General features: G+C 40.4%; 1 protein-coding gene across 2 annotated transcripts; it reads left to right on the forward strand.

The window, feature by feature from the left end:
- Window positions 1-2122: 2122 nt before the first annotated feature.
- On the forward strand, window positions 2123-10949 carry pgghg (protein-glucosylgalactosylhydroxylysine glucosidase). 2 transcript variants are annotated; one of them, XM_080475738.1, is made up of 14 exons: window positions 2148-2399; window positions 2959-3167; window positions 3267-3477; window positions 3552-3987; window positions 4078-4197; window positions 5095-5226; window positions 5308-5419; window positions 6481-6553; window positions 6634-6770; window positions 6857-6990; window positions 8413-8508; window positions 8587-8684; window positions 8792-9015; window positions 10078-10949. In XM_080475738.1, exons 2-14 carry the CDS (start codon window positions 3038-3040, stop codon window positions 10152-10154), a joined length of 1980 nt encoding a protein of 659 aa, XP_080331864.1. In that variant the 5' UTR covers window positions 2148-2399; window positions 2959-3037; the 3' UTR covers window positions 10155-10949. The 2 variants fall into 2 exon arrangements, with proteins under 2 accessions (XP_080331863.1, XP_080331864.1); XM_080475737.1 differs by having other exon boundaries at window positions 2123-3167.
- Window positions 10950-11072: the final 123 nt, after the last annotated feature.

Raw genomic sequence — 11072 nt, forward strand, 5'->3', positions numbered from 1 at the left:
ATATCCCTCAGGTCTGAGAAAGGCAGAGGAAGGGAGCTGGGGAGGAAGAGGGAAGCGGATGGATTGCAACCTTATATGGACAAAGCATTGCTTTTCCCAGGGTTTGTGGCTCTGACCCCCGGCGTAGTGCCAGATGCGAGAGAAACAGCTCCTTGGCGCCACCAAGGGGTGAAACACAAGTAATGCTTCAGTTCAACTTAAGCCATACATCCCTCTTCTGTATCGCTTTATTCAACTTGTCCATCCGTGGGGAAACACAGAGATAATCACACACTCGTTCACACTTTGGCCATCAATGTTTCTGGCCTGTGGGAGGAAACCTAAGTGTCTGAAGAGATTCTGATTGTGAGGTGATTCATTGTGATCAGATGCACCAAAGTACAGCAATAAATCCACATGATTAAAGAAGTATTTAACCTAATCTGTCCTTTAGGTCCTATTTAACCGCACATGACCATAACAAAAGGGTTAATTATTGTGCCTCATCATACATGGAAACATGTCTCCGTTGGTATTTTCCTCTTGGAGGTTTCAGTGATTTAGAATCACTTAGCTATAAAATTGTGGCCAGATCTGTTTAAAAGTGACTCTCATTAGATCTGTAGAAATGCCTGAAGCCACCACTCACACAGTATCGCCTTTGGAACAAAGCTGTATTTCATTAAAACCTCTCCACCAGTCAAATGCATGTAAAACAAAATCTGTGTAAAAACCCTGATACCTGACGTCACAAGGGATTTCTTGAAAAGCTTCTGCAGAATTTATGCGATTGTTTCTTCAAGCTTACTTTTGTCTTTCCATGGGAAAAGACAGCCAATTTTTTTTATGAATATGAATCTGAGAGTCTATGTGAGAAACACATAGAGAGCAAATACTTCTCCTACATAAGGATACAACTCAGTCCTGTGGAGTCTGGACAAAATTCTCTAAGGCTGACCTTTGACTTCTCCTTTCCTTTAAACAACAAACAGAAGTGAGTCTCACACAACGCATTGAGTAGACCGCAAAACTTTAACTGTTTCTCACTGTTTTGTAAAGCCAAAGTGGAAAATTTATTAAATCTGTCCTATTTAACTCTGTTTATCTCTTGTAACATAGAATAGAGTAAAACAACAGCCAGATCAAGCCACTCACTCACATTGCTGGGCTTTGAAAAAGTTAGCTACTGTCAAAAAACACCAAAGGAGCTTTAATTTAGCTTTAGACTGGCATAAATAGAGTGGATGTGGTTAGCAGTGGAAGTTATGGTGCCTTATCAGTCGGATTAGGTCACAGAAGGATGTCAGGCCGCCATGCTGAGAATCACTCACTGATTATTTCAATAAAAGACTAAAGTGATATTCAAGAATTTTCCCCAAAAAACTATTGAAAATAGCTTCACACATAATATAACAGAAAAATTTAAATACTTCCTTTGATAAACCCTTAATTTCACTGATGCTTAAACAATAAAATTGGTTGTGCTATATCTGATGATACATGGGCAGTACAGAATAGGAAAATGCAAATAGCATTACAAACACTAAACAGAGTAAAAAGTTGAAATACTAAATAAATTACAAAGGTAGAAAAACTACAAGGGATAAACTACCGGTATGGGGCGAGGTGCTTTGTCCCTCGGTTCTATTGCAGTTGTATTTGTACAATTATTTGTATTTGTGTAGCTGTGTTTTGTCATAGAAAACACTGTGCAAGAAAAGGAAATCAAAGTTTAAGCAGAAAAAGTCAGCCTGGGTTTTCTCGGGTGTGTTGCAAAGTCTAACAGTAAAATCAAAGCGCGTTGAGGGTAAAAACACTGAAGCCTGCTGACATGATTTAGTTTGGAGAGAGTGACGTGATGCAAGTCTAAACACTCCTACTGTGACCTGGAGAGAATTTTTACTGCCTCAGACAAGAGGATCTGCTGTTTTAATTGTTAATAGACGACATTCGGGCCAGAGACAAGTCTAGTCTGTTCTAAGTGTTTGAGTTTGTGAAAAGTGACAAGTCATGATGCTGTCCACAGTATAAAAACTAGTTGAACTCTTTTTCTGGTGCCCCTCGTTGACTGTGCCGTGTGCCGATGAGCCCAGGCAATGCTCGTCCTGCAGATTTAATCCATGCCTTGTTTTCCTTCAGCTCAGCGCCAAAGTCCAGGTTTTCTTTGCAGCACACAGCTGCATGGCTTCCTCTTTAAAGACAGACTTTACACTGCAAACTTGGATTCGCTTCATCAACAATCTTTCCCCCTCTTTTGTTTTTGTTGCCATCACGACCGATGAACTCTCAGTGAGAAACACTTAGGACGTTTCTTAAAAGTTAATCTGTGAAACAACAAGATATTTTCCCAGCTTTTTCCTGCACTTTGGTTTTTCCTGCATTCCTCTTTGTTGCAGAAACAGATGCTGCTTCCTGCTCACGTGAGGCTGAAACGTTCCCATGGTGGTAGTGTGTCTTTGAGGGGGTTATGCTGGATGTTTGTACAGGCCACTGACTTCTACAGCTCATCTTAGCTGGGTCATTTAGATGTAAGAGATGTTTTCAAGCTCTGTAAGCTCTAAACAAAGTTTATTCTGTGATTTGGTTTAATGTTCTTTTTTTCTTGTTTATGCTTGGTGGTTGTCTTGCTTTTTAAATGACTTCTGTTTGGACACGTCTTGTGACACAAAAGTGTCAAAGTACACCAGCTGCAAATAGCCTTTGCTCACAAGAACCTGTGAAAAGTGCAAGCACAGAGGAATAATCCAGCGAAGATTTCATGGTTGTGGACATTATCTTTATAAGAATCAGACGCACTTTTAATAATATACTCATTTCTACACCTTATGCTGGGTGAACTAATCACCAGTTCAGTTCAATACCTCCCGGTCCAGCACTGACTGCATTAGAAGACAGATTTCTGGGTTTGATTGTACTCTTGTCAAGTCAAGACCTCCACCTGGACATGTCCCGTGACTCGGATCCCTACATCTTCATCAGTGACACTCTTCCTACTGACCTCCGCTTCCTGCCCCCACTGGCCAATGGGCTTCTGGGATGGAGGGTGTACAACAACATCATGCACATGGGTGGTGTTTATAATGGTGAGGGTGGACGGTGCCACCGAGCAGATGTCCCCTGTCCTCTCGCCGTGAAGGTTGAGATGGAGGACGCGTCACAGCAGAGCTACAGCCTGAACACCCACACAGGTAGCGTCTGCTGGACCAGGGGCAGAAGTTGTGTTGTTGCTGGTCATATTTTGCATTGTGAAGAATGTCCTCCTGTGATTGTCTTCCCTCCTCTCTCAGGCATTTTCACACACACTCTCAGCTCAGCCAGCGTCATCGCCTCCCAGATTTTGTATTCTCACCGATACTACTCCAACCTGATGGTGATGGAGGTTCTGCTGGTGCGTCAGGGGACTTCAGACGAGCCAGTCAGTGTCAAACTGGTTAATTCATTCACCCCTAAGAGCAAGGATATTGTTTTTGAGTCTGGTCCTGATTACAAAGGAGGAAGGTGAGGTCGATGAAATTGCTTCAGGTAAAGTTGATTACTTGATAATGGAGGCTCTAAAATCCCCTTCCCTTCAGCCATATCCTCGGGAAGACAAACACGGCTGAGTTCCCAGGAGGTCTCTGCCCCTCAGTGCACCTCATCTGGACCCCAATACCGCTGACTCTGACGTTGCTGCCAGGGCAGCACCAGGCCCGCTGGGGTTTCATCCTGACTGTGGCCAACAGTTTAGGCTCAGCTGAGACCGAGTATGACAAGGGCCTGGATCTGATAGCGACTGGCAACCTACGTCCAGCTCACGAGAAGGCCTGGAAAGAGCTGTGGCTGCAGAGCACAGTAGAGGTCGTGGGGTCAGAGACCCTCAGCAGGGCAGTGATTGGGTGCCTGTTCTACCTCCTCAGTGCCTTTCCATCCATTCACGAAACCTCAAATTCGTTTGGTGGAGTCAGTCCCGGCGGACTCTCAAACGGAGGGGACGGTCAGGACTATTGGGGTCATGTTTTCTGGGACCAGGTAAGGCTGGAGGCCGTTGTTGGCAGCCTGTATTGTTTTCTTTGTATTGTGCTCTATGTATTACACAACGACTCTCCTTTACTGTGACAGGACATATGGATGTATCCTGGGATTGCCCTGTTCTACCCCAGATTAGCCCGAACTGTGTTGGAGTACAGGGTGGGGACAATGGATGGTGCTAAAGACAATGCTCAAAAACAGGGCTATAAGGTATGACAATCACTGGTTTTCCTTTGTGTCAGTATTGTATTCTTCAATAAACAATGACAATAATGTTGGAAACTTTAGACTTACTGACAGTGGAGGAATATAACCAAACTGGAACCACGATGTTCATGTTTGGCTGCACTTGTCTAAGCAGTTGCAGCATGTAATTCTATGCTGATTAACACTACACATCAGAGGCACACATAGATGGGTTTTTGTAAATCAAGAGTTTATAAGGTAGAATGCTTAACTTCTGAACTACTTTGTTTATTTTGTTTAAATTTGGACAGGTTCACTTTCCTTAAATTGAATTGATGTAATGGTGCCCCAAAGTATTCTGTATATAGTTTATTTAACTGATGATGGGAAAGCGAAACGGTTAGTTAGGCGAATAACAGAAATGTAGATTTGACATAGCTGCAGTTAATCGTGCAAAGAAGAATCACTGTATTTGATATTTAGTTGCAAAAAGTTGGTTAAGCCTCACAAACTGATGTAGTCAGTGTTTTCTAAACAGCTGTATATTTTTGTATTTCAAATCTATTCTTTTAACAGAATATACTCCTGCTTGATAGTTTCATGTGTTTAACGGCATCATTTCTATTTACTTGGTTTGTTTGAGAAATGTGCTCTTAACATAGATATTTGATTGCATGTATATGCCATTGATGACGGCGCAATCAAATGCCGTGAGAAAGTCACTACTTAGAGTTGTGTTGTTGAGAAATACCCCTTATACCTTTGCTTGAGTATTTTCAAACTTCACTTGTATTTAAGTAAAATTTAAACAGTGTGACAGTATTTAAGTAGATTTGTTGTTGACTTTGCAGTGTGTGCTATATTTCACTCATTGATAAACCAGAATCTTGACCTAATAATGAGGAGATTTTGTCTTTACAGGGGCTGAAGTTCCCATGGGAGAGTGCTGTGTCGGGGAGAGAGGTGTGCCCAGAGGACATTTATGGCCAACAAGAGATCCACATCAATGGGGACGTCACACTGGCCTTCCAACACTATCTCTACCTCACAGAGGTTGGTACATTTATCCTCTCAGCATCACATTGTCAGACTTAGCACTCTAAGTCTTGATCCTAACTGAGCTCTTTGTTGCAGGATCTGTCGATGTTCAGAGAAGCACGGGGCAGCGAAGTGATCTACGGTGTGGCTGATTACTGGGTTTCCAGGGTAACATGGCACCCTGAGGACCAGAAGTATCACCTCCTGGGTAAAGACCTTTACAGGAGACTCTGCATTAAATTTATTCACCCTGACATGGGTGTCTGACTGATTCCTTAATGAAAGCAGTCGACTTTTATCTTTCACCAGGAAAACTCATTATCTCTCCTCACAGAACAGGTTTAAAATATGAGGAGCCTGGATTTGCTTTCAATGTGATTTCAGAAATGTAAACAGTTTAAATCCATGAGAGAGGGGAATCTATTAGCAGAAATATGATATGGATAGGTCAACCATACAAAAGCAATTTTGGTAAGCTTTTAGTATCCGGGGGCATAGGAATAAAAAATAAAAAACAGGCTTGACAGTGTTCTGGACTTATCTTTGTTATAACAATAATTGAATAACAGAATAACAATGATTCCCCTGATGGGATCACGAGGGGTTTGTGACAGTGTTCACTTGGTTGCAATTTGTAAACCCGCCACTTGGTGGCACAAAAACTTTGGTACTTTAGACTTTATGACCCCCTCCTTGTCATGTTTTAAATATTTGTGTCTTCAAACACAGCTGATTATGATGAATGATTTACTGTTCAGCGACAGTAAAGTTTGTGGTTAACGTGTTGGTTTTAGTCATTGTTGTTGTGAAGAGAGGAAGATGTCGAAAAGTGAATCTCCAAAAAACTCAAGACTGAGAAGTACTGCCATAAAAGACTCTATTGGGTAGTACAAGTTATATTTCAATATAAAAGTGCCTTCCATATACTGTATACTTGCAGCTAATCTTTTGGCATTTTCCTATCGGGAGGCGGCAAAGCATCTTTTTCTAATACCCTCTATCTCCTGTATCTTCCTCTCACAAATTACCTTCATCTCCTCCCTCTCTGCATTCATGAACTTCCTCTGTCTCTAATAATCTCCTTCGGCCTGGCAGCTCAACCTTTAGCATCCTTTCCCCTACACAACTATCAATGTCTCACTTTACCAAGAAACTGCCCAACACAAGCTTCCCTTTTAGCAGAATTCATTCTTTCCATTCTGCTCATTCCAAGTGAAAACTTTTAATTTTTTTTAATGCTGCCCACCTTTTTCCTTTTGTTGCATTCAGGCGTCATGCCACCGGATGAGTATTACTACAATGTCAACAACTCTGTGTACACTAACACTGTGGCCAAGCTCAGGTACTGGTATTGGTATTTAAAAAATCGCTGTAATTCAAATGACCATGTGAAAACCAGTAATACAGTTTGTCTTTCATCAGTCTCCAGTTTGCTGTAGAGTTGTCTGATCTCCTCCAACACCCCGCGCCAAAGGAATGGGGAGAAGTGGCTGAACACATTAAGATACCTTTTGATGAAGCGTCGCAGTACCATCCAGAGTATGATGGCTATATCAAAGGTGAGAGGTTGTACCTTTCCAGACCAGTATGAGAAAAATCAAACATCCATTGCATGATGTTAGAATGCGTTGTGGTCATCACTCAGGTCATCCAGTGAAACAGGCAGACACAGTGATGTTGGGTTATCCTCTTGGACTGCCGATGTCCTCGGAGGTCAGGAGGAACGACCTGGAAGCATATGAGCCTGTAACAGACCCTGAAGGTCCTGCAATGACATGGGTGAGAAACTCAATGTTATACTGTATTCAAAATTCAAACAGAACTTTTAACAATGCTCAATGACAAACAACTGTGACAAAAGCTAGTAAGACTAGAAAGAACAAATGAAAACACAGTGTTGTGGAATTAACAACAAAGTGGTGCTGAAACGACACCATTTTGTGAAAAGTTTTCAAGTATCCAACATTCAGTCAATAAATGTATGTTGATGACTTGCACATATTATTCCTCTATGTACCGTCTGGTGTCCAACATTCACATGTTAGCCACTTATTGTGATGTAAGCTGATAATTTTCCAACTTTCCAAGTTAGTCTATCATAAACTTTGAGCCATTTGTGGGTGCAGTCCAGAAAATCTTACATTCTTCTGCCAGAAAGAGTCACAAGTTAAACAAGTAATTTAGCCAGAGAATACCAGTGACTGTCATTATTGTGCAGAGGTGGCAAAAATACTCACATTATTTTACTTTACTTTACTTTAAGACTTCAGCAAAAGATTTTCGTAAAAGTACTATTACCGATTCAAGTCGTTCACTTAAGTAGAAATACAGGCTCTGAAATGCACCTAAGTACATTGGTAAAATTACGTTTGTGATTGATTCATACACAAAGGCCTTTTAAGGCTTCAGGAATTTGTATGTATTTACACACACACATTTTAATAGTTTTTTTTGTAATACTGGGTTTGTGAGGCTATATCAGTTTATCATTAGGGATGACACATATGACAATTCAGTTTTTATCTTACAAGACTTCTTGGCATTCAACCATTGTTGACGTAACATGATTTTTTTAGTGTAGCTAGTAATAGTGTACAAAATAATAAATAACTTCCACGGTTTTAGATTCTTTTTTTAATACCTACAATTCAGTTTTGAGAAGCTCATCTGTGGTTTTATCTGCAATGTCAAGTAATAAACATTGTCAGTTAAACATGGTCTAGTTAGAATCGGATAGAATTGTTAGTAATAGATTTTATATTACTTGGAGAGTATTCAATTATGAGTGAAAGTCTAGTAAAAGTAATTTCCTCAAAAGCTGTGTAAAGTATTACGTAGTTGCTTTTCAACTGCATTTTACTTCATGTGCAATGGCGATCATTTTACCCAACCAACCTGTACACATTTTTCATGTTCAAAGTACTTTTTCCAAAACAGTGTCTAAGTTAAAGGATAGTAAACACATGTAGATATGAATCAGGATTTGGCTTTTTACAAAAACTTGTCAGCTGCAAAAATGCAGATCAAAACAATATTCAATAATAGTAATGAGAATTTGTAATTTATTACTTCCATCTCAGCTAAAACATATGAATTAACAAAATAAGTAACACCCCGAATACATTTGATGCACTGGCAAGCTAAAATGAAGATAGCACTGATCTACTTGCTGTAATTCATGTTTTTACTTCATGTTGTCAGAGTATGTTTGCAATCAGCTGGATGGAGCTGAAGGAGGCGGAAAGAGCTCAACATCTGCTTGAAAAGTGCTTCAACAATATCCAAGGACCATTTCAGGTATCTCAGAGTGACTTTCCCAGAATAAAATAAACCGACATGTATCCAGTGAGTGCTTGACATTACTTGTGCTCGCAGGTCTGGAGTGAATCATCGGACGGCTCTGGCGCAGTCAACTTTCTCACTGGTATGGGAGGATTTCTGCAGGCTGTGTTGTTTGGTTATACTGGTTTCAGGTAAGTCGTCAATTTTCCCTCTGTACACAGTGAAATAACACTTTGACATCAAGTGTGTAGCGTTCACACAGCAATACAAACGTTCACATATTGTGGCTCTCTTCCAGAGTTCAGAGGGATTGCCTTGCGTTTTCCTCTCTTCTTCCTGACAACATTTCTGAGCTTTGTGTTCGTGGTGTGAACTACCTCGGCCGACAGCTGGACTGGCTGCTCAGGAAGGAAGAAATATGTATCATACTTAGGGAACAGCCAGACAGTGTTGGCAACACTAAGTCGGAAAATCTGCAAGTTGTCCTGAAGACGTCAGGAACTAAAATCCCCCTCACACCAGGTAATGCAGTGACTGCAAACAATGTCTTTTTTCAGATTTGTAAGTTCAGTAGATAAGTTATATCCAGCATAATATATCAGAATAAGCTCTAGCCTGATTTACTGAAGAAAAAACAACTGACCAATACAGTGCTTGTAAAGTATAAACTTTGTGCCAAAATTAGCAAACTGTACACATACATGGAAAGAATTATACAGGGCACTCTTCCGTTAGTGGGCCTTACCACTTCAGGCAGTCAAGTGGAGGCCAACAGGCAGCCTTTTTTTACAGACAGTCTATTGAGGTCGTTCACCCACGTGACTAGGTGATAAATTGTTGTGCCGCCATTTTGGACGTCCGCGGTAGCGGGAAACACAATTAATCACAAGTAAACTATCATAAAACAGTAGTTAGAAGGAGTGACACATTTTTAAGTGTGCAAGTATATCAACAAGCTACACAGTCAAGCTGTCCACAGCTGTGAGTCATCTGGATGGAGAAAGTAAACAGATATGTGGATAAACTGACACAGTTGGGGATCGATGACCCATATCTGTTTCCTGACCACAGTCTGGAGACTGGAAAAGGAGAGACTAATGTTGCAATCCATCTCTCCCTTCTCTCAGGGTCAGCAGGGAAACGATAAAATGAGAGGTATGGGCAGGTTTCCTGCCTGTTAGTGCTGCCTACAGCTACACAAAAGATGCTCATCTTCTCTGATATCTGATAAAATTCTGCCTAAAGTGTGACTGTGTTTAGCGTTTGGTTTACAGTCAGGGGACGACCAAAATAGAGGCCCTGTAGTACCGCTAGACTTCTGACATCACGTGAAAAACCTCAATAGTGCTTCCTGTGAAGACAGACAACTGTTAGGTCCAGCAGTCACGATGGACAAAGTAGTAATGATCATTTACCACCATGAAATGATGTGGTTTCAGTGTGCTCCATAGAATATGCATGCCATAGCAACTGTCACACCCAATGTGGGGTGTTTAGTTTGATAGCGTGAATAATGTGCTTTCTGAACCTCTCTGAAGACTCTGATCCCTGTCCAAGCTCACTTGTGTCCATCTGCATTTTCAGGGCAGCCAGTAACATTTCCACGAGAGCCTGGATGTGTTTGTAAGCTGGTGACAACATCTTCCTGCTGGCCTTTTTGAAACTGGACGAGCATACATCTAAGGCTTTTGAAAACCTATTATGTTGTGCATCACCACTCATTTGAAACATAATTGATAAATTGTATTGGAAGAGTGGAAGAAGATTATGTGAATGAATCTAACTAATGAATGGTTGCTTCACAATAACTACAAGAAAAATGAACAGTGAACACAATTAGATGTGCTTGATTACATGCACAAAAACGTAAAGTCTGACTGGTTGGACTGAAAGAGAGACTGAAAGGCACTTGTATTAGTACAGCAGCAGGAAAAATCAACGGTCCAGCAAAAACCTTTCCCTTTCAATTTTCAGGAAATCATTATGAAACAAAATAGATGCAGCTGAAAGTCACTAACTTATCTTATTAAAAATACAGATATAGCCAAGATATAAAGTATATTCAATTCTGATACTCTGACATACAGCAAAAAATATTGTGACATACAGGAAAAGTAACACATGCACATTTTGTCAGGTTCCAACCACAAACGTAAATAAATTTTTTGGGATTTTACGTGATAGACCAACACAATATGCTGCATAATTGTGAAGTGGAGGGAAAATATGTTTTTCTGTTTTTCTTTTTTTTTTTTCACAAATAAAGTGAAAGTTGTGACAAAATATATCATTGAAAGGCAACATGCTACATGTTTTTTTATAAGCTTATTTTCTTACTGTGCATGTCTTGCTGATAATAGTGATTCCAATAGTGTTTTAATGCAGCAGACTGAATTTGAGCTATGTACCATACTAACACAAAATAAAGCTACAAATTTGAAGTGCTTTATAATTGGAAATTTTCTTTTGACTCATTAGTTCTTACTGACCCCTGGTGGGTCAAAAGATAAGATAAGACATGATAAGACTTTATTCAGCCAAATAGTTAGAATATGATAGTGAACAGAATAGGAGTGTGT

Source organism: Lipophrys pholis (assembly GCF_963383615.2).
Source record: "Lipophrys pholis genome assembly, chromosome: 11".
Taxonomy (NCBI): Eukaryota; Metazoa; Chordata; class Actinopteri; order Blenniiformes; family Blenniidae; genus Lipophrys; species Lipophrys pholis.

Bases quoted from the DNA above. Each gene is read 5' to 3' on its own strand.
- pgghg (XM_080475737.1), top strand. From the start codon at position 2,924: ATGTCCCGTGACTCGGATCCCTACATCTTCATCAGTGACACTCTTCCT. The intron at 3,168-3,266 runs GTAGCGTCTGCT...CTCCTCTCTCAG, and splicing joins CAGCCTGAACACCCACACAG to GCATTTTCACACACACTCTC. The intron at 3,988-4,077 runs GTAAGGCTGGAG...TTACTGTGACAG, and splicing joins GTCATGTTTTCTGGGACCAG to GACATATGGATGTATCCTGG.